The 23,769-nt window shown below is 46.1% G+C and overlaps 1 protein-coding gene across 50 annotated transcripts in view; it reads right to left on the bottom strand.

Annotated features, from left to right (window-relative positions):
* Positions 1–13: 13 nt before the first annotated feature.
* The window catches only part of Phf21a (PHD finger protein 21A), a 177,771-nt gene continuing 154,015 nt past the window's right edge, over positions 14–23,769 (bottom strand). For 21 of the 50 annotated variants that reach the window (XM_087653216.1, XM_087653221.1, XM_087653219.1 and 18 more), the window contains 9 exon segments: positions 18,840–18,938; positions 16,562–16,613; positions 15,812–15,891; positions 15,330–15,390; positions 12,874–13,037; positions 7,488–7,643; positions 5,763–5,838; positions 5,441–5,544; positions 14–4,508 (listed from right to left, as the gene is read on the bottom strand). In XM_087653216.1, coding sequence (XP_087509342.1) covers positions 4,254–4,508; positions 5,441–5,544; positions 5,763–5,838; positions 7,488–7,643; positions 12,874–13,037; positions 15,330–15,390; positions 15,812–15,891; positions 16,562–16,613; positions 18,840–18,938 — 1,047 coding nt within the window. In that variant the 3' untranslated portion in view covers positions 14–4,253. 50 annotated transcript variants of the gene reach the window in all.

Below are 23,769 nucleotides of genomic sequence, written 5' to 3'. Positions count from 1 at the left end.
AACACCAAGAGGCTGAGAGGCTTTATTTGGCTTTATTTAGTAAAATGTTAAAATAAATAAATACAAATTGATCGGCTGCTCTGTACCCCCCACCCCCTCAAAACAAAAACCAAACAAACAAAACAGAAACTTTGAAGCACAAAACTCCAAATACAAATTCTACCAAGACTGAAATCACAAAGGGCACGGACACAGACAGGACTGGGTGTGGCTGGCTCTATGTGGAGCTTGCTGACTTCAGGTCTGCTCAGCCCACCCACCCGACTGCAGCTCACCCAGGGCTAAGAGCAAGAACACTGGAGAGGGGTGCAGGGGCCAAGGCTGCCATGTGGGACTCTTCAGTCCCTGGAGAGGACCAGTGGAATCTTCCCGGGGCAGGGGGGTGTCACCCATTTCCTTCTTGGGGAGGAGCTGACCAGGAGCACCGGCTGAAGGCAGGATGAGAAATGATACTCCTGTTTTCTGCCAAGGGTGCTGGGATGAGGGGTGGGACAAGGTCCACAGTCATTTACACAGAGCAAAGTAGCCTGCATTCAACAGAAGCCATGGGGTCTGGAGAACCCAGTGTCCAGAAAAGGGCCACTGGTCCATCCTACTCCTGCCCCTGGGAGGAATGACCTCAAGAGTTCAGCCCTTTAGTTACGTAAGGTCCATACCAAAGGAGGGCCTAGAGGGAAGAGACCTTTTAAAGGTTGTGAGCTGGGGGAAGGAGGGCTGGTGGTGAGAGTCAGGAAGGCTCCAATAGCCCCAAGAGGAAGCATCAGAAGCATCAGAGAGGTGGCCGAGAGGCAGCTGTGGGTGCAGACAGACAGCTGGAAGCACAGTCACTCGGGCAGTGCTGGGTACACATGTACCCTTAACACTGCCTGATGGGCATGAGACAAGGTGAAGCAGCAGGAGAGGTGGCCCTAAGAGGCTGCCAATAACTAAGACGGGGCCAGCTGGAGGTTGCCTGCAGTTGTCACTGGCTGTAGAGGCAGGTCCCACACAGGCAAAGTCATTCAGGGACCTTTCCTGAAGGGTGCCATCAGCAAAGCTTACCTCCCAAAGCCAGAGAAAGCAAGGAAAAATGAGAACTGGTGGAGCTCAGCTGAGGCAGACAAAGACAGTGGCTCAGAAAGGAAGAAGACCCTTCGGGGGAGGGGGCGGCAGTGATGGTGCTGACCTGTACAGCCTGCACCTGCCAGCCTGACCTGGGGGTATGGGGGAGACAAGGGGACTCCTGGTCCAAGGCCCTCCAAAGTGACTGCCATGCTAGCAAGCCTTACACAGGTGGCTGTAAGAGAACACACTGCAGGTGGGGAAGTAGATGAAGGCTTGGTGGCAGCTTAGGTGGGGCAGTATGTGTGTATGTCTCGGGTGGTCACAGGTACTCACAGGCCTAAGGGGACAGAAAGGAGCTCTGTGCTGACAGAGGTAAGGGCAAGAAGACAGAAGGGGCAGGGCCAGCAGCGGAGGCTTGGAGCAAAGCTACATTTTACTTCACTCCAGTCGACTCAAGGCAGCTCAGCTTCCAAACATCAGAAGATGGGAGTCTGTGCTGCTCAGGTCCTCACTGTCACCAGCAGCTCGTCTGGAGCAAAGGCCTGTAGTGATTGTTGATGGCTTGTCAACCTCTTCCTGTCACAGGTAGGCATTGTGTGCCAAGCCCCCAGCCTATGGGCCCAGACAAGTCCAGGAGGGGTTGGCAGGTTGGGGGAAGCTGAGGCAGGATATCAGCCTGCTGCTGGTCTCTGAATCTCTGCCAAAGATTCCTCCCACTAGTCCAGGCATCTCCAACGCCCGCTAACTAGACAGCACCTTAGTTCCTGAATAAGAAAAGAGGGCTTTTCTCTGCTCCCTTCAGCCAGACCGAAGCAGAGCCCTGAAGCTGAGGCCTGTGTGGCCAAACTGCCTGCCCTCTTCTCAAGCGCTGGGAAGATGAATGGGCGGCTGGTGTGGATGGGCCTTGCTCTCGCTCACAAGCACCTCTGGTCTGTTGTAGTTTCTGTCAGGATCCAGTTCTTTTGCCCTGGACCTAACTGGACAAGGAAGAAGCAAAGGGGTCTTTCCTGCTACTCCTAGACTTGGGAGTCTGGTGCACTGCAGAGAGATGCTGCTTTCAGACCTGGGGGCAGAGCCTAGGCCTCTGTCCCTTCACTCAAGAACATTTAACAAGGGTTTCCAGTCGGAGCATGCATCTCATAGAGTTACTTTCCCTATGGTATTGTGGGAAAGATGAGTAGAGAGCTTTTCAGAACTCCATTTTTCCAAGAAAAAAAGTCTACACTAGGCCATACAAGGCGAGCATAGTGGTTCTAGCCCAGGAAAACCCAGGAAGCATGTGAGTGAGTGGAATTCGAGTGAACTCTGACCTTGGGGCTAGCAGACAGAGGCCTGCCAGAGCTTCAGACCTCTCTCTTCAGCACAAGATGGACTTGAAGGTCACCTGGGCTCTCGGAGACCTACAGACCCTCAAGGCATCTCCCCCTTCAGCCAGCCTACACCCTATGCCCTCCCGGAGGCCAAGCATACAGGCAGTGAGGAGCCTCACTGGTCAGTCCCCCAAGGGGCCCCCGAGGCGTAAGTAATGCTGGTGGCTGTAAGCCTGAGAGCAGCACCAAGGGAAGGTCTAGGTGGGCACCAGCCTGCGTTCTAACAAGGTCTGAGACTGTGCGTGGGGTGCCCTGACGCTATGCACATTCCATTTGGCTTCAAGCACAGGAGAGACCCCTGTGCCAAGGAGACAGCAAGCCTGAGGAGGAAGAGGTGGGAGGAGCTGGCCCGCCCTTCCTTCAGGGGACTGGCACATGGTCTAGAGACACAGTACAGCAAAACGTCATCGGGATCAGTAGGCTCTGTGCTAAAAAACTGTAACTACACAGCATTTTCTCCAGTTCTGACACCTTTTTAATAGAAATCACTGTTTTTAGGAAACAAATAGCACTTCTGTAATTTTTACAATGTTTCTTACCTTGATCTTAATTTAAGTAACACTAGGAAGACCTCAATATCTTTTATTTTCCTTTTTAATTAAAAAAAAAAGTTGTTGTTTTCCCCAGGTACAAAGATTTTTTTTTGCCCTTGCATGAAAAAACAAAAAACAAAACCAGAAAACAAAACCAGAAAGTAAAAAAACGAAACAAACAATCCAGAACAGTGCCTGACTGATGACACAGGACGCACACAGACTCACCAACCTCACTGACACTATGACGCCTACTCTATCATGCAAGGTCTCGCTACCCTCAACAGGACTGTCAGCCTTAACAACAGCTTTTCTATTCCTTATTTTAGTTCTTGTTACAAAAAAGAAAAAAGGTAAAATAAACAACAAAACAAAACGTTGTTTAAACAAAACAAGAACAGAAACAAAATAAACTTGAAGAAGAGAAAAGGGTCGTCTCCATTCACACACACCTGGGCCGTGCTGCTCTGCTCAGAACCTTCTCTTCTTATAAATATAGAAAAGGGGTGGAGCTTGTTTTCAAGTAAAACCTCTAATCCGTCCTTCTCCCTTGGGACCCCTGGCACTCCCCCCTTCCTGCTTAGCAAGGCCTGGGAACCACCTGGGGCTGTGCACTACACCAAGCAGAGGGGAGGGGCTGCAGGAGTGGGCGGGGCGGAGCTAGGAGGGACTGGGCTCTCCTCTTGCACTAGGCCCCTCCAGGAACGTTAAATACTGCTTATGTCATATACTTTCCCACCCTTGCCCCCTCCCAGCCCTTCCCGTCCCTCTTCTGGGCACTGGGTTAGTTAAATCTCTATTTCCTTTTTTTTTCTTTTTTCTTTTTTTTTTTTTTGTTTTTTGGTTTTATGGTAGTGAAAAGTTTAGGAACAGGAAAGCCCACACACTCTTTGGACTTGTCTTTTCTACCTAAACAAATGGCTCCCAGTAAGGATCTGAAACCTGCTCTCCTCCCTCTGCCCGTCCCTGCTCCCCACCCAACAAAACAGAAAGGAACCCACCGTGGCTGTGGAGGCTGCTGCAGGCACACACTGGTGTATAATAGAGAGAGTAATATATTATGTCACTTGGCATGGTGCTGGCAAAGAACCTCCAGCTGGCACTGTTTCATGTAACATGGTCCAGTCTTTGCATGTACACACAGAATAACAAGAATCAATTGGCAACTCGGTGCCACCTGGCACAAGCATCTTCTCTCTCTCTGGAACCAAAGAACCAAAAGAACTCTGTACTTTCCAGAAGAAATCCGGCTTTGCTCTTCTAGAGTCTCCTCGCCACCAGGACCGTGGCGTCTCCTCGGGGGCTGTTATTTAGTCTCTTCCCCCTGGTTACAGTTCGCTGTACAGCTCTGTGAGGAGGGGGAAGGGGCGGGTGTGGAGGCGGCGTTGGCAGGGGGAGTGCAGTCTGGGCCATTGGAGAGGGCCCCCACCGTGGCCTCAGAGTCTACAGGTTTGGAGAGGTCGATGCCATGGATGAGGCGGATGAGCTGTTTCACCTTGTCCAGGGAGCTGCGCATCTCCTTCTGCCGTGCTAGGATGGTGTTCTTCATCTCCATGCATTTCTGCAGCAAAGGATAAGGGTTGGTGCTCGGCCTCCCAGAGAGAGAGGCCCCATGAACCAGTTCCTGTGCACTGGCATCCAGCACCTACCTGGTGTGGGCACACACTATGGAGGGAGGAAGATATGAGAGGCAGGAGATGGTACCAATGGGTAGGGTGCAAACCAGCTCTATCGGACACTAGCACTGACAATGCTATGATGTGAAAGTCACCATGAAAGCTGCCCCAAAGCTTGCATCTGCCATGCTCACAGGTGATTAAAAAGCTAGTGACAGCAGGGTAGCACACGCCTTTAAGACCAGCACTTGGGAGGCAGAGGCAGGTGGATCTCTAAGGGTTTAAGGCCAGCCTGCAAACGAGTTCCAGGATAGTCAGGGATGTTACACAGAGAACCCCTGTCTTGAAAAACCAAACCAAACCAAACCAAACCAAACCAAACCAAACCAAACCAAAAAATAAAAAATAAAAAAAGAAGCCCGTGGGGGATACAGGGACTGGCTTGAGGTCTGTGGAGGATCGTTGAGTCAGTCGTAACTTAAGAGACAGTGCACGAGTGGGCCAGTAATGTTTAGGAGACCTGAAATAGCCCAATGTCACAGACTCCAGCCTAGTAACTCGGGTGTCTAAAGACTCAAGGGGGCCTGCGGCTGCTCAGGGCTAAGTGAGGTTCCTCTCAAAATGTGCAGGCACCGGGTGATGCTACAACAGTGCAGCTGCTACGCCATCTCTTCCCCTGCAGACCCAAACCCTCTCAGACAGCGGCCACAAGGACACTTGGAGCTTGGGCAAGCAGCACATGGCATGGCCCCTGAGTGCTGCACATTGACTCGGAAGGCAGCCGTCCGGCTACCCAAGGTGATCGCATTCATACAAGGAAAGGCTGGCCCCATCTGCCAAGGACGCAGTACTGTGTGGAGAAAGAAGAGCGGCTTACACTTATAGAACTGCTGAGCTCTTTCACCTTCTGCTCCAGTTCTTCCCGCTCCTGCTTTAAATCTGAACTCCACTTAAGTAGCTTCTGTTTCTCCTCTTCTTTTGCTAGGGAAAAAAGTAGCATTTAAACAATGGATTTCTCAGAAAAGCCTGCCTGGCTTTGTTCACCGAGAGGGTAGGCCCCGAGGCTTCCCTTCTGGATATGCCGCTGGCCTGGCCAGGCTTTAAAGGGTACCACACTCCACAGTCTCGAAGGCGGTTCGCAGACTTTCTACCCCACACTGCCCCGCAGTGACCCGTGCCTGCCCCTAGGCAGACCTTACCTGCTTTGTAGGCGATGTAGGAATGAACAATGGCTAAGGTCCCCGGCCATGGGATTGCTTCTTCCTTCTTCAGCATCTGGAAACCAGAAGTTACAGTTTTCCTGAGACCTAAGAGAACTCTAACACCAGTGTCTGTGGCTGCAGACAAGGTCCAAGGAGGCTTATGGAAGCATCACTCAAAATCCTGGACCAGAGAGAGAGGCAGGGACTTGGGAGTATTCCTGTATCAGAGCCACGTGAGGGGCTGGAGAGACGGCTCAGGGGGTGAGAGCACTAGCTATTCTTCCAGACGCACCACGTTCAAATCCCAGCACTGACAAGACATGGCAGCTCACAGTTGTCTATCCAGCCCCAGGACAGCCAACAACCTCTGAAGGCCCAGGACAGCAGGCGTGCGGACACACAGGCTGATAACACACAGTTACACAGAAAACGAATACACGAGGTAAAAACTAAAGAAGGCCACATGAGCTAGGCACGGTGGGGCACACCTTTAATCCCAGCAAATGCAGGTAGAGCTCTATGAGCCTGAGGGCAGCCTGATCTACATACAAGTTCCAGGGCTACACAGTGAGACCCTGTCTCAAAGCAAAGACAGAAACAAAACATCCATTCAACCAAGCAAAAGAAAGACACACAACCCCAACCACTGTCTACAGCTAGAACCAGAAAAGCACAAGTCTGGACACCAGTCACCTCAGGCAATTCTGCCATTGATTTAATAAGGGTTCCTATTTCAAATTTAGTTTTGTTATGTCCTCCCAAACACCCAAAGGATGTTAAATGTAGCTCTAAACACGGAAGCCCCTGTGTAGGCAACTCTCAGGGGACCATGAGAGAGGAGCAGGAGAAGGCACTCTGACTACACTGGAGTCAACGGATGAAGACTAAGTCAGCTGTGGTCGTACCTGTAGGCCAAGAAGCCAAGGCAGGAAATCCCATGTTCAATGCCAGCCTGGGCTACAGAGAGAGATCTTGTTTCAACACACCACGGACTGAAGATGCAGCTCAATGGTAGAGCAGTAAGTAGCATTCACAAGGCCCTTGATGCTTAAGCAGCATGCACAATGGGTCCCAGTGTTGCAAAAACAACAAAAAGGGAAAGGTTTAAAAAATGATCTCAGTCAGGTTTTTGTTATTTAGGTTTTTTGTTTCTTTGTTTTGTTTTTTTGATATAGCATCTCACTTTGTACTCCTGTAGCCCTGCTGGACTGGAACTCATTATGTAGACCAGCCTGGACTCAAACCCAGATCCACCAGTCTCAGCCTTCCGATTGCTGGGACTAAAGGCATGCAAAACCAGATCCAGTCTAGAATAAACTTTCAAGGATCTTAATTTATCTTTTGTTTTGTTTCCTCATAGTGAGAGTGTACATCTCACTATGTTGCTCAGACTAGCCTCGAATTTGTTAAGCTCTTGGCTCAGCCCTTTTTAGTGCTGGGATTATAGGATTGTGCCACCACATAGGGCTGAGGGTCTGTACTGTGAAGGGGAAGGCAAGTCATTTCCTAAAGAAGAAAGCAATTCATGCATCAGGAAGCCTGTGAGGGAACAAAGGCTGTGGTGGTGCCTGCATGCCGTGCCACGAACCAGGAGGATGGGGCCTAGAGAACAACCACCAAGAGAGAAAGGAGAGGCCTCTTCCCCAGGATGGGAAGGACAGAAGTTTCCATGGCATTCTTTCTCTTCCTTGGTCCCTCATCCATGTGACCCACCCCCAGTACCTGGTCCTGACATCTGGGACAGATCCACATGCCCTTGGGAATTGTTTTCAGGGGCGGCTCTAAGCAGTCCAGATGATACACACGGGAACATGTGTCACACATCAGCAACTGGCCGCTCTTTCTGCAAACACTGCAAAAATCCTCATGGATATCACCCTATGTGATGGAGAGGGAAGGTAAGAGAAACGATAAAGAACATGAAAACTCAACGTAGCCTTTCTTTTACACCATGGTTTTGCACAGAAGTGTTTTTGAAACTGAGCTGGGCAGAGACGGCCCTCTGACTGCAGTGCTCCGGAAAGCAGAAGTTTCCAATGGCACAAAGCTGCACTTGCTCCACAAAGCTCTATTTCCGGGGCAGCAATTTAACATTAAAGACTTCCTTTACATCTTCAGATTTAGAGGAAAAATTTAACCTTATAAATTCGGAGTTTACAGCAAAGATCTACAGTTGTCTGGGCTAAAATCAACTGCTTAGGTAACCGTTTGGCATTTCCAACACCAAGACTCTGATTCAGCGATCAGACATTGTCAGGCACTGATCCACTGACCACGATGTCCCATACCAACAGGAGGGACGTTTATTATTTATCATTTTAGAGGGAGTTTTAAAAGACCTGGAAATACAGGCAAGAAATAATGACTTACTGAACTTCTTGCTCATTTGGGGAAATGTTCCCCAAGTAAATGTTCAAATGGGAAAGCCCAAGTCAGGAGCAAAGAGAACTGATACTTCTAACGTGGGAGTGAAGGAGCCACAGCCACAGCTGGCAATGCTCTGAAGAGCCAGCATTGGGCATCTGTTGCTCACATCCAGTGGAAGGCTTTATTCTTCCCATAAAATATTTCACTAGACAGAGAAAGTAGCCACAGTCCACTCTACTGCACCCTTTGTGGTGGTTTCAGTGCTGGGGGAAGCCTGCTGGGGCCCTCAGAACAGGAGGCGCCATCAAAAGACAAGAAAATACAACCATCTGAAATTTGGAGGAAAGGATACAGGGAAAATGAAATATACAGAGGTATGCTCCATCCATTTGGTGTGCAGCCTGCTCTCTGGATAGGGCTGACACATGGGTCACAGTGACAGAGAAGGGAAACTGAAGGACAAGCTGGAGGACAGTCAACAGGTCAGCGCTGGCATACCACTTTAGGATGTCTGCACTCTGTCAGAGATCCTACCACAGGACTACAGAGCAAGCAGCCAGACAGTCCCTCCTCCGCTACCACACTACTGAGGGGACACATCTTTCCAATCATAGAGGAAATCATGTAGGAAACTCCCCTTTGCTTGTATGTTTGTGCCTATGTACATGTGCATGTATCTTCCCAGCTGCATCCTTCAAATTTCATAGTTACATACACTATGACAGTAGTGTCTAGAGTTTGTGAGTGTTGGGATTTCTGTACTCAAAATCACTGAGAACCTCTGAATTAGTTACAGAACACAGAAAGTTACAGCAACAGTACACTGAAAATAAAACCCGACTCAAGAACACAAGTCAGCGTTAAATAGCCATGGTATCACATGGGAAGCTGTGTCTCCAGTCCTGACAGTGAGTATAGAAATGATGCTGCATGTGCTGGTACCATTAGGGAAACAGTTCTGGTTTGTACACCCCTGAAAAGTGCCAGTGACTGCAGATGTTTTGAGAATTGCTCTCCCTAACACTTTAAAGTCCAAGGATGTTAGAATGAGTATAGAATACAGAAATAGTTCATCCATTAGGATCAGTCCATGCTTCAAGAATGGAGATCCAGAGGTCTAACCCTGTAACAGGTCATAAGCAAACTGGAAGCAAGAAGTGCCCAACCATGGCATTGCTGGGACAGGACATGCTGCCTCACCAAGTCCACCTCTGCTATGCTGAGGGTTTATCCTTAGTCAGCAAATCCTCCCTTCTCATAAAAATGACAGCAGTGACAAGGTGCGTTGTGAGGGTCGGTGTCTGGGTCTATATTATCAAGCCCTTCTAGATGGTTATTGATCCCTAGGAAATGCTTGGCTCTCAACTGTTATTGTTTAATTAATGTCGATGCTATGCTACCCGGCAGCAAACACATAGAACCCTGTGCGCTGATTTTAATCACAGCTGCTGTTGGGATACTGTAAAAGTAGGAAGTCAATTATTCGTAACCAAAAAAAAAAAAAAAAGTATCCCACTGGGTTTAACTTGGGAAGTGCTGAACATTTTTAGTGGTTTCAGAAAAATGTATTTTGACTTTAGATTTATAAAGAGAACAATGTTCATGTTTTAAGATGAAACCTGGCAAAAGCTTTTAGTCTGTGATTTGACTAGAGCAGACTTTTTAGGTCTAGTTTGTAAAAAAGAATAAACTCAACCAAAGAATGCAGACAAGAGGAATGTGGTCTAAGTATTAACTTGTGAGCAAAGCCCCTCCCCAGCACTGTGTAGCACTGTACAGGGGTCAGGGACCTGCTGGCTTCTTTGATCAAACTGGACTCGGGAAAAGCTGGAAAAGTCTTCAGTACTAGCAAACATGGTTTCTGACAGGGACCATGTCAGAAACCATGTGCTTGTTAGCCTGCCAGTTTGAAACCTGCATCAGTTACTAGGGAAAAGGTTACGAAGGACGGATGGAACACCAAGTCTTTAGAACCAGGGTGAGTTTATAGCAACAGCTATGTCCAAGGAAGGAAATGCTGGCAACAGAACTCTCCTGTGACCCCCACTTCTCCAAAGATAGTATTTTGTTTGCTGCCCAGAATTCTAACTTAGGGGTTCAAGAGGCATTCTCATGGAGAGGGTTGTGCCATTAGTAAGTCATGAGCACTTTCACCTTTAAGGATCATTTTATGGGAAGACATTAACAGGAGGTTCTAAAGTTCCTAAGGGGTGAGGACACAGACAAAGAAGCTCTTGGTTTGTTGCTTCAAGCCTGTCTTTCTTGTCACCTTTAGTAAATGTTACTGTTGGCCTCCTGGATGTTTAGGCTGTCAACTTTATATTTATCTTTGAGAATCCCTCCCCCATTACCCAATGTAATCTACCTAACTCTTCAAAATACAAACAGAACTGGCCACTTTTCTCCACCCTGCATCTACTGCTCCATCAGGACCAGTCAGCTGTCATCAGCCCTTGTCTGGACCTCCCTACTGGCCTCCCTACTTCATTCCACCCTTCACCAAGGTCTCTTTCTATACAGTCCTCCCTTCAAAATCCAGGTGGTTCTGTAAGCATCAGGAACCATCAATGGAGGCTAAGGTCTCTGGGCAACAGTCTGGCAGACTCAAGGCCACCTCTGACCAGAGGGAAAACAGACTTTCACAAGTGAAAAAAAACTCAGTGGAAATTATCTCAAGAGATGAAAGTCAACAAGAGGCTGACAGCACACATTTCCTGCTGTGATACAGTGAGAAGGCAGGCCTGTCACCCTGATTCCAGGTTCCTTCAAAAACCTATGCTTCAGTCCACTCTGGAGGGAACTAGCACAATTCAGTGGGGCAACACTGTGCTATCAACAGAGTAACTGCCATCAAAAAGGACACCACCATTAGGAAAAACAAAAATGGCCTTAAGAGGTCCTAGTGAGACATCTCAGTGGATTCGCACACTTGTCACTAAGCCTGACAGCCAAGTTCAATTCCTGAGGTCCACAAAGTAGAAGGAGAGAACTGACTCCCCAAAGCTGTTCTCTGCCTTCCACACATGTGCCATGCATGGACTCCCACACAGACACAGATATACATACTCTAAATGAACAGAATGTAATTTAAAAAATGATGGCCTAAGAAACCATTTCAAAATAAAGGAGAGTTAAGTGATACAACCAGGATAATAAACACCAAGAGTGATCTCAGACGAATGCAGTTATGGGTTAAGTAGAAAAACTGGAATATGGACTTAGTATTCTATGCCAGATGTAACCAATTCCCATAATATTATAACCACACGGCAGCTACACAGCAGAATACTGTTATTCTCAGAGGAAAAGATTCTTTTTTTGTTTTTGCTTTTTATTTTTTTGGTTTTTTTTAAAGATTTATTTATTTACTGTATATGAGTACATTGTAGCTGTCTTCAGACACAGGAGAAAAGGGCATCGGACCCCATTACAGATGGTTGTGAGCCACCGTGTGGTTGCTGGGAATTGAACTCAGGACCTCTGGAAGAACAGTCAGTGCTCTTAACCACTGAGCCATCTCTCTGGCCCCTTATTTTAAAATTTTTGAGATAGGGTTTCTCTGTTTGGCCCTGTTCTAGAACTCACACTGTAGGCAAGGCTGGACTTGAGATCTGCCTGGGGCTGCCTCCTGAATTCTGGAATTAAAGGTGTACGTCATCACACCCCACTGAGGTGAAGATTCTTAATTTACTCAGAAAAAAAGTGCATGTATGTGTTTGCATGTACAAGTGGGTGCAAGCACACAAAGAAACAAATGTAGCAACAAGCGGTCAATCGGAGCAAATGGTGATACTGTGTGCCGGAGCCTGTCTACAGGTGATGCTGTGGATGTAGCCTGTTTACAGCTGATACTGTACACTGCATCACGCTGCAGATTGTCTACAGGTGACGCTGTGTTGGGCATCGCTGCTGCAGCCTGTCTACAGGTGCCAGCATCTCCAGATTGAAACAAATCACATATAATTTGAGAATTATTTCATCCCTTTATTAAAGCCCTTTGATGGTCTCCTGTTGCACTTAGAATAGAAGCCATAGAACCTTGTATGTGTAGGCCTATCTCACCTCTGGTCACACCTCCCCACACAGCTGAGAAGTCCCCTCTCCCTCTTCGTGGATGATGCCTTCGCCTTCCAGGCACCGCTCCTTGTGCTTTGCTGTTGTTCCATTTCTCCTCCTTGTGCTCATATGTGTCTGACAGGTTACATATTTGTTCCCTTGTTGTCTCCCTCTTTCTACAGAACACAACTCCCCTGAGTGCTTGTATTGCTTGGCTGTTCCTTGATGTATCCCCAGCCTCATGAGGAGCACTTGCTCAGCAGAACATGTAAGTGCTGGACTCTGTTTCTGAGCAGTTCCACCAGCAAAAGACCTCGTGCCTACTATAGCAGCAGGGCTTCTGGAAGCATGTGCCCTGCTCATGTCCTAGCTCTAGCACACCAGTGACAGAAACCACTCAGCTACAGCCCATGTCCCCACCCTCCTGAGAGCTCATTCACAGTTGATCAAATCCAGACTCTGAAACCCTGGGATCCCTGGCTTTGTGTGTGTGAACATGACTCTCAAGGACATGGAACAGCTGTGACCCCATAAGAAAGCTACTTCGCAAGGTATGCAAGCATTCTGCAGTGTCTCCTGCTGTTCCAGGGCTAGCAAGGAAGGGTCAGTCTGGTGAGGACACAGCATAGGACAATGGCTTTCCCATGTGAGCTCTCAGAGAGAGTGCACGTCCCAAGTTACTTACGTCTGTGGAGGTGGGGCTGGGCAAGGACACAGGCTGAACAGGTGCAGGGAAAGTGAATGTGGTCTCTGTCTTTTCATTTTCAGGGGAGTCGGGATGACTGGATGGGGGGGATGTTGGGGTAAGGGCTCCAAACCCCAGCACTGCATTGTATTTTGGAGGACGACCTATATACCAAGAGAAGGGAACAAAAGGGGAGAAGGGGGAGGGAAAGACAGGGGAAAATGATCTTACATACCTTTGGCCAGTGTTCCTCATTGGCTAGCATGGAAAGGAAAGTGAGGTAGCAGACAGAAGGTTAGTACACAGGCCAGAGGACGGAAAAGAAGCAAAGATGGCAATGCCATTAGAAACAACTACATGAACCCTAAAAGAGGAGGAGAAGGGAGCCTTAGAGCATGGCTAAGGTGCTGGTGTCTGTAAGGAGACCCATCTCAGGCAGATCACGGTCATGCCTGGATTATCACACCTGAGGTTTCTAACAGGAGGAGGCCGAAGCTAGAACAAAGTTTCTATATATTTTCTGCATTAGTTGCCAAGGATTTTCTGTAGCCATGATTGTTCATGACCCGCTGTTCTCCTGAATGAATTTATTCAGCATCTCTGCTTTCCTGTGTCTCTTGCTAACAGGTCAAACTTTGCTAGTAGGGTGGAGGAGGCAGTGTGAGAAGGCAGAATTCCAGGCAGTTACTCTAGCCCTCTGCTGTCAGAGCCACTGCAAGGGAGTTTCTAGGAGCAGCTGCAGTGTAAGAATATCAGGGAAGTCATAGGCTTCCAAGCCTTGGGCATCCCTGTAAAGGTCTGAGAGCTGCCTCTGTTTCACAACACCAATCGTCACGGACTACATGTTTAAGGAGAGGGCAGGGTGTTGTTTGTCTGAAAGGCCCAATCTGAAGCAATTTCCAAAGACTGTAAAAAAGCAGAGCCCATGGTCACAGGGCATCTAAGGCAGTCACTCTTACCACACACCTAAATCAAGGTCCATGACTCCTGAGAGTCAGGTGATAGCTGCTAATCTGTGAGTGACTATGGACAAGCCCACACACCAAAGTCAGGAAACACCAGTGAAGCCTTATTTGCCTACAAGTGCTGGTGAAGGCTCTCTCACCAATTCCAGTCTATGTCAGGGTCATGCACAGGTACTGTAATGGTCAAACACTACACTAGGACTGCCTGTGTCAGTTGGACAGAGCCTGAGTTACAAAGAGACTTGCCCGGTCTTTTCCCAAAGAACCAAGTGCCGTAAGGAGAAAAAGCCAGCTACAGAATCCTCTCCGCTAACCTACACAAGGTATGCTCTAGCACTCAAACGCAGCCTTTAGTCTCTGATCTTTCTGGCTCATTTGACTGCCGCTCTCTGAGCAGATACTATCTCCCAGCAGACCAGTTAATTGAGGCCACTGGTTGGGGCCTCTTATCAGAGAACTGTGTGGTCACTAAACAAAGAGCTCAACACAAAACCAAAAAGTGACTTATGACTAAGGCCCAGGAGCCAGAACAAAGCAGTAACATAAGGTTTCCCATCTAGATAGGCTGGTTACTTGCAGGACAGACTGATAAAGGATCACTCATGTCACTAAGGCTGGGTGTGCCTCAGGAAGACAATGGCACATTAGTAGTTCTGCCCAAGGCAAAGGTCAGGGAAACCTCAGAAGTCTGCAGTGGCTCTGAGAGCCCGGGTGCATGCACAAAGATCAGAATGCTAGCCATCTACTCTGACCTTCCAGCCTGCAACCGGAACTCGGGACACATTACCACACGGAGAGAGGGACCTTGGGATGTATGACTGACATCAGAGAGTGATTTCAGTGCCTTGTCTATGAGTCTAAGCCTGAGCTATGAAGACCCATTTAGACCTGTGTGGTAAAAGCTGCTGCTGCTTCGCTCTGCCTAGAGTAAGGGGTGGAGGAAGAGAACAGACTGTGTTAGAAGTCTCTCTCTGCGCGAGGGAGTCTGTTTTAACAGCTTGCTTTTCTTCCTTTGCTCGAGATGCTCCCTGATAAAATATTCCAAGTTCTCTTCCTGGAAAGTCTGCAGATCACAGAAACATAGTCCCATTCTACCTTCACCGGCAACAGGAAGACTGAAACAGTATGAGAAACACCTTGGCAACAGCAGTGCTAGGCTGCTTAAAGATGCTAAACACTTCCTTTCACACGATGTTCTGTTCACTGAGCTATTCACAAATGGCCTGGTGGGCTTGTGGCAGGAATTGCTGCATTACCCCATTCTCCTGAGCCAGCTTAGCCAGGACCCAGAAAGTCAGCATTAGCCCCAAGTTCAGAGAGCTAAGAAATCTCTCTTTTCCTCCATATTCTCAGAAAACAACAAAAACTATTTTAAATGGATAGAGCAGCTAGGTTCTAGGACAATGGAAAAGAGGGAGGGAGAAGGAAAAGAAACACAACACAGAAAGCAAAGGTAAAAAGCAAGACAGGGTGTTTTTAAAAGACACTCACCTCTCTTCCGCGTCCCAGGATGCATTGTGCTGTTAAGGTAAGTGACTGCACTCTTCTTACGCTTTGGAGAGTTAAGAAGGAAAGGTGACTATTAAGTAGCGTGGTCATCACGAACACTGCAAACATGCCTACTGCATGCTAACCAGGCAGGCCAACCACCCCAAGGTCTCAGGGCTAGTGAGCGTGACTGTGTGTACTGGGCTCTGAGAGAGTACTCCAAAGGGGCCCGCCTCTGCTTCAAAACAGCAGAGTCAAATAGGAGGAACGAAAACTGTGAGGTAGGATCGTATCTACTCAGACGCCAAGACCTAAAGAGGTGAGCAGTGGCAGTGGAGCTGTGAGCAGAGAAGGAGCCCATCCCTTCACAGAGCTGAAGAGACCAAGTACTGACACAAGGGCTCTTAGCAGGCTTTCAGGGGGACGGACTAACAAGCCACAAGTAGAGTCAGGGCGTGAGGAAGGGCCAGTGCTGGCTGCAGTACCTCTGGCTCAAAGACTGCCCCACTGTACACCGGGTTTGCTGTTGTTCTTCTCTTTCGCTCCTGCCTCTTGCTTTGGATTTCTTGAGAAAAGAAAAGGCTGTGGTTAGAAGACAGGAATGAAGAAGCTAAGGAACAGAAGTGCACTATGTAATGTGCTGGCTTTCAAGGCTATATTTCACTGTGTCCTCAACAGAAGCAAGTGCACTACTCAGGCCTCTCAGTAGGAAGGGAGGCCAGGATGGTCTTTGAAGTGCTGCTCTGTGAATGGGAGTGATGCTGTGGACCACACTCATAAACAGTTATTCTTACTTCTTATTTATTTTTAGACTGCTCTGTGTACCGGTCTGCATGAACTGTGTCTACAGACTCCCAACTAGAACTCACCACTCCCAAATTAGATGATCAGGGCACTGAGCTGTCTAACTGTCCTTGGGATCCTGATGTCCAGACGGACGATGGAGGATATAGGCAAGGACTTGTCAAAGGAGCACTTGCTACTGTTGTGAGACAAAGGCCAGGAGTCACCTTCACTCAGGATCTAGGGAGGCTTCTCAGGACAGGAGTGTGCATGATACCAGGAAGGGAAGGGCCTACACGCTATATGGACAGGAGCAATTTTTTCTCTATAGGAAATCCCGCTTACACTGGTTGAATCATGTGCTCCAAATTTCTATTCTAGGAATTTAGCAAACATCACTTTTAGGAACAAAGCTAGAAATAAGATCATGCTGAGAAAAAATCTTCTCTTACCTTCTAGATGGTCATGTGTTACCAACCCTAGAGATACCATGAAGGCAAGTTTCTGTGTCAAAGAAGAAAAGAATATATTTTAGTCTAGGATTTTACAAAACCAATCTTAGGTTTCCTAGTCAGAAGGCAGGAAAGCCGCTCTGACAGGCCAGAATCACACGAAGAGCCACCACAGAGGCTGTCTGTTCTAGAGTGACTCTAGTTTGCTCAGAAGAATCTTCTTAAAGGTATCCATAGCGGAAAAGCACGCAGAGGAGCTAAAGACCTTCAAGAGCAGCAATTCAGTTCTACGCACACCACTGTTTGCCACAATGTTTCTCACATTTTCTCACATAGCCAGACAGCAGGAGCTCTGGCTAATGACTTCAGGGACAGTGGTGGGTGGTTCTGCTTAGCATTAGGATTTGCGGTTAAACAAGAACCGAGGCAGCTTCTCTCTAGAGGACCCCATCTCCATCTCTACGATAGAGTGTCAGATCCTTTAAACTGCAAAAGGAATGAACTGACTGCTGTTCTTTGCTTTGGTTGGCTGTGATCTGAAAACTGTCTTCATTGTCTACTACGGTGCATGGGTTCTACACCTCAAGTAGAACAAGGAAATCTTCTCTGTAAATAAAGACGCCATCGACCATTAGGCCACATATCCTCACAGAGTTACTAACAATACAGTTGAGCCTTTAACGCATGAGAATGCATGCACACATGCACTCACGCACACATGCACATATCCTGGCTGCCTAGGCCTACTCCCATACTGCTCTCCAGAGTGCTGGAAAGAGAAGCATGTGCCAGAAATTGCTAGCTTCTTCAAAATATTGACCTTCTGGGGCTTGAGAGATAGCTCACTGGTTAAAAGCACTGGGTACTTTCCCAAAGAATCTGAGTTCAATTCCCAGTACCCACATGGTGGCCCACCCATCTGTAACTACAGTTCTTCTGACTTCCATGGCACCCTGTAGACATGCAGGCAAAACACTCATACACTAAAATAAAAATAAATAATAAATCACAGCAGTAAAAAAAATTGTGACACTTTGTGTCATTTTCTGAACGGGACACTCAGAACTCTGGGCCTTCATTGTTATGTTCAGAGTTCTAAAAAAAAAAAAGAGCTTTGATTTTTTTTCTAATTTCAGCTATTTGGGACTAGTATATAGGGAACCCTTGAGTTTGACTCCTCCTAGGCAAACAAAAGCCTGAGATGGAGAACTCTGACAGGAACAAGGATTGGGCAGGGTGATGCAGTCTTAGTCTGATGCCCATGTTTCAGCACAGCACGCTGAAATGATATATCCGGTGGCCAGGCAGATAACCACATTTCCAACTTCCACGATTCCTCTAAAGTATAACCAAGGCAGAGGCTGCCCACAATATTCACTATAATCAACCTACTCATTCCAGTTAACAATATACTCTTTGTCCTCACACATCCACCCAGTTTATCTCTGCCAGTCTAGACTAAGCTCACAAAAAATTTCTGTTCCTAGGCAGGGTTTCTCTGTAGCCCTGGATGTCCTGGAATTCCTTTTGTAGAACAGGTTGGCCTTAAACTCACAGAGATCCACTTGCCTCTGCCTCCTGAGTATTGGGAGAAAAAAGAAAAGGCATGAGGCTTTGATGGCTGTCTGGCATGGTTTCACTATGGAGAAAGTACTGAGGACAGAGGGGATGGATAGCTGGTCTCCGAGCTCAATCACCAGCAATTTACCAACACACCCAGACCAGCACTTGTGTTTCCTTTACCTGTGCCAAGAGTGTCAAGCTAAAATGACCTCTTGCCCATGGACACAGTCTGCTGCTTGAGCTGGCCTCTTTACTGCTTATGTCATGGTGTGGATGTCACCATCGTCAGCCCACTTTCATGCTCAGTGTATCACTGTGAGCCACTGACTCCTTTGGGATTTAGGGCTATAGTGTAGTAAAGCGGTCTTGGTCCTGACAAAGCAGAACACACAGTGACAATGACATCTACAGTGTTAACTGGCATCTGCTGAGGGCGTCGGCTGCCTGATACATCTCGTCTGAGACAAGCACAGCATGGCCTTCCTTAGGAACGCAACAGGACACCTGAGAGCGTCATTCCCCTCTGCTTCAGGATGTGTGTAAGACATCACTTCAGAGCTCGCCCTTTCTGTACTGTGCTCAGGCCCACAAGACTTGGCACTAAGAAAGCTGCCCCAGGTCCATCTGACTCGGTAATCACTACTGTGTGAAAGAAGAGAGAAAGTGGCTAAACCCCATGCCCCGACCCGACAAAGCCTGGCAGAGATGGTACTACCTGAGGGTTCTCTTCTCGTTTTGGTTTTGGTGCAGCAGGTGGGGTGACAGTCCGGCTCTCTGCTTGTTTCTCCTCTGCTTCTGTGTGGGATTTAACTGTCTAGGAGAGAAGAATTAAGTGAAAATTCAGAATTAATTTCTTATTAAAAGAATTGAAAACAGTTTGACTATGATCAAGAAGGAAATAATATACTCAAATTTGAAACATTAACAGATAAGTTCATATGATGTATTTTGTTTAGGAGGAAGAAAAATGTAAAATTCCAGTTGGAGACCCTGGACTGAATGACTGGACTAAATATGAACCTATAAATACAATCAGATACAAGCGTTCCTGTATATAGAATGATGTAGCAGCAGGTAAAAACCTGCTGTCAAGTCTGACAACCCCAAGTTTAGTGCCCAAGACCCACGCAGTGGAAAACAACTTCCCTCTCTTTTCTCCTGGTCTCCACCGTGCACCATGGCATACCCACTGCCCAGTACATAACAGTGTTTTAACGGAAGGCAATCAGAGCTCAGAGGTTAAAAGCACTTTTTTAAGGACAAAGAAAAACTAAATTAAAGGTTGTTTTCCTTGACTGTAGGATATGATGGTTTCCAAGAACATCCATGTCATATATGGATCAGGCTCTGTCCATATGTGCTTACGATCTGTGTAGCATAATACACATCTTATCTCCTGAGCTTTTCCTCAGAACAACCCCAGTGACTACCCAGAACTGCCTTTTCTCAGGGTATTTAAAGTTCAAGCTCTGCTCATTCCAGGCCGTTCTAGAAGCTCTCAGTACACACAGAAGCACCCCCTGCACTAATATCCTCTGACACAAATGGTAGCTTGAACATGAGATCTTTGCATTGCTGTTCTTTTTTGAGTAATGGCTAGTTCTTTTATGAATTTTGTAGAGACAAAGTAGTTTTAGAACAGTAGACATAGAACTATAAATACAAACTAGTAAAAATTGTAGGTGCAGTGGTCTTTTTGTAAGGTAACCCCAAGTCATTAAGTAAATCAAAATGACAGTATCAGACTATTGGTGGGCAGGAGCTGAGTGCAAGGTTTCATCCCCATATAAAAAGACAGCAAAGGTTCTCAAAACCATTACGCTGTTAAACAGTGTACTCGATCTGAAAAAGCCTCACCTTTCTCCTTGGCTATTTTCATACTGTGCCTCTGGCTTTGCACACGGTTACATGGGCAAATGTAAGACCTTCATGTCAACCACTGCTCTCGGGCAGAATCCTGCTATAGGACTCCATGCTACTATACAACCTGAGGAGGGGCTGTTTATATACTTACTCCTTGTTACTACCTCAAGCCCAGCATCTACTTCGTGCCTGAATTCAATAAAGCACTGACCTCCAGGACAATCAATCATATTTCAATCTCTCGACTAACCCCTTCTCCTTCCTTAACTACATAGTTTTTTTAATTTAGCTCAAAAGAGCCTATTTCCTCAATAAAGCAAGCCTTCGATGGGAAAGCAGTCATAGCAACATAACTAAGGTCTGAGGTACTCAGAATTAGCTTATTTTTGTCACTTTGTGGAAGGACAAGAGAGAGAGAGAGAAAGATCAACCACAGGGTGTGTATTCACCTGAATTTCCAGGGATAAGCAAACACGTGGTAGCAATGCTCCTGGGCAAGGCAATCCCCCCCCTAAAGACAGAACATCCTGAGGACACACACAGCCCCCATCCCTTATTGTTATAGGGCAATCAAGATACTGGGGGGGGGGTGTTCCATTCTCTCAAGGACCTCCTGCTCTGGGGAAAGCCAGCTGCCATGTGCCCAGCACTATGGAAACACACACACAAAATGAAACCAGTCTCCTGCCCACATCCAGCAAAGAGTAAGTCCAGGAATTATCTGACTGAGCTCAGAAGGAAACTGCCCACCTGCAGCTAAGGTCATGACAACTATAGCTCCAGCTAGCTACTTCAAAACCATCCTTAAAGAATGAAAGACAAGGGCTGGAGAGATGGCTCAGCGGTTAAGAGCACCCGACTGCTCTTCCAGAGGTCATGAGTTCAATTCCCAGCAACCACATGGTGGCTCACAACCATCTGTAAAGAGATCCGATGCCCTCTTCTGGTGTATCTGAAGACAGCTACAGTGTACTTATATATAATAAATAAATAAATCTTTAAAAAAAAAAAAAAAAAAAAAAAAGAATGAAAGACAAATGAAGGTCAGATAAACAAGAGATAAGAATGTCCACTGCTGGCATACCTGCCTTAAAGACAAGACAACGTCCTTTGCCTTACAGAAGCTTTTCAGTTTCATGAGGTCCCACTTATTAATTATCTTCGTGTCTGAGCCTCAGTGTTCTCTTCAGGAAGTTGTCTCCTGTGCCAATGTGTTCAAGGGTCTTCCCCACTTACTCTATGATCAGGTTCAATGTGTCTGGTTTGGTGTTGATCCACTTGGACTTGAGTGACAGACATGGATCTATTTGCATTCTTTTACATGCAGACATCTAGTTAGACCAGCAACATTTGTTGAAAATGCTTTCTTTTTCCATTGTATATTTCTGGTTTCTTTATCAAAAATTAAGTGTCCATAGATGTGGGGGTTTTCTTCTGGGTCTTCGATTCTATTCCATTGATAAATCTGTCTATTTTTATGCCAATACCATGTGGTTTTTATTAATATTGCTCTGTAGTAACAGTTGAAATCAGGCATAGTGATACCCACCGCCCCCAAGAAATTTTTATTGTACAGGACTGTTTTAGCTATCCTGAGTTTTTTGTTTTTCCATATAAAGTTGAGTATTGTTCTTTTAATGTCTATAAAGAATTGTGATGGACTCTTGATGGGGATTGCATTAAAGCTATTATTGCTTTTGGTAAGATGGTTGTTTTTACTGTACTAACCTTACTGATCCATGAGCATGGGAGATCTTTCCATCTTCTCATATCATCTGCAATTTCTTTCCTCAAAGACTTGAAGTCATTGTCATGCAAATCTTTCACTTGCTTAGTTGTCCCAATATATTTTATATTATTTGTGGCTATTGTGAAGGGTATTGTATCCCTGATTTTCTCAGCCCATTCCTTGTTTGTATACAGGAGAGCTACTGACATTTTGAGTTAATCTAGAATCCAGCCAATTCACTGAAGATGTTTATCAGCTGTATGAGTTCCCTGGTAGAATTTTTGGGGTCAATTATACATATTATAGTCATCTAAGAATAGCAATGCTTTGACTTCTTCCTTTTCAATTTATAATTCCTTGATTTTCTTCAGTTGTTTTACTGCTCTGGCTAGAACTTCAAGTATTATATTGAATAGATAGGAAGAGAGTGGACAACCTTGTCTTGTTCCTAATTTTAGTGGAATTTCTTTGAGTTTTTCTCCAGTAATTTTTTTAAAAATTGGATATTTCTTTATTTACATTTCAAATGTTATTCCCTTTTCTGGTTATCCTATCCATAAGCCCCCTATCCCCTCCCCATCCACCCCCCCTTTCCACTCCCATCCCCAACATTCCCTTACATTAGGGATCCAACCTTGGCAGGACCAAGGACTTCTCCTTCCATCGGTACCCAACAAAGCCAGTTTCTCTCCAGTAATTTGATGTTGGCTATAGGATTGCTGTAAATTGCCTTTATTATATTTAGGTATGTCCCTTGGATCCATAATCTCTCTAGGACTTTTATCATGAAGAGGTGTTGGATTTTGTTAAAGGCTTTTTTAGTATCTAATGAGATGATCATGTGTTTTTCTCTCTGTTTATATAGTGGATTATACTGACAGATTTTCATATGTTGAACCATCACTGCCTCTCTAGATTGAAGTCTACTTGGTCATGGAGGATGATGTTTTTAAGTATTTTTAGATTTAGATTTCAAGTTATTTTATTGAATATTTTTGCATCAATGATCATGAAGGGAAACTGGTTTGTAATTCTCTTTCTTTGTTGAATTTTTGTGTGGTTTGAATATCAAGGGAACTGTGGCCTCAGAAAATGATTTGGCAATGTTCCTTCTGTTTCCAGTTCATGGAATAATTTGAAGAGTATTAGTATTAGCTCTTTGAAAGTCTGGTAGAATTCTATGCTAAAATCATCTGTCTCTGGCCTGTTTGTTTGTTTGTTTGTTTGTTTGTTTGTTTTATTTGGGAGAAGTCTTAGTAAGGGTTTTACCTCTGTGAACAGACACCATGATCAGTGTAAGTTTTATAAAGGACAACATTTAATTGGGGCTGGCTTACAGGTTCAGAGATTCAGCCCATTATCATCAAGGCAGAAACATGGCAGCATCCAGACAGGCATGGTGCAGGAGGGGCTGAGAGTTCTATATCTTCATCTGAAGGCTGCTAGCCGAATACTGGCCTCCAGGGGGCTAGGACTAGGGTGTTAAAGGCCACACCCACAGTTACTTACCTACTCCAACAAGGCCACACCTCCCAACAGTGCCACTTCCTGGGCCCCACATATACAAACCCTCACAGGAGACTTTTGATGACTGCTGCCATTTCCTTAGGGATTATAGGTCTATTTAAATTGTTTATCTGATCTTGATTTAACTTTGGTAACCGAGATCAAGAATATTGTTCATTTCTTTTAGATTTTCCAATTTTGTGGAGTACAGGTTTTTGAAGTATGACCTACTGATTGCTTGGATTTCCTCGATGTCTGTTATTATATTCTCCCTTTTGTTTCTGATTTCATTAATTTGGATATTCTCTCTTTGTCTTTTAATGGAAAAAGATTTTCACCAACTCCACATCTGACAGAGGGCTAATATTCAAAATATAAAGAACTCAAGAAACTAGATATCAGGGGCTCAAGAGATGGCTCAGCAGTTGAGCACACTGGCTGTTTTTTCAGAGGACCCAGGTTCAATTCCCAGGTTCCACATGGCCGCTTACAACTATTGGTTCCATGGGACCCAACACATAAACATACAGGCAAAACAACAATGCAC

Source organism: Rattus norvegicus, chromosome 3, assembly GCF_021556685.1.
Source record: "Rattus norvegicus strain SHRSP/BbbUtx chromosome 3, alternate assembly SHRSP_T2T, whole genome shotgun sequence".
NCBI classification, from domain to species: domain Eukaryota; kingdom Metazoa; phylum Chordata; class Mammalia; order Rodentia; family Muridae; genus Rattus; species Rattus norvegicus.
This window is presented reverse-complemented; position numbering and strand designations above follow the sequence as displayed.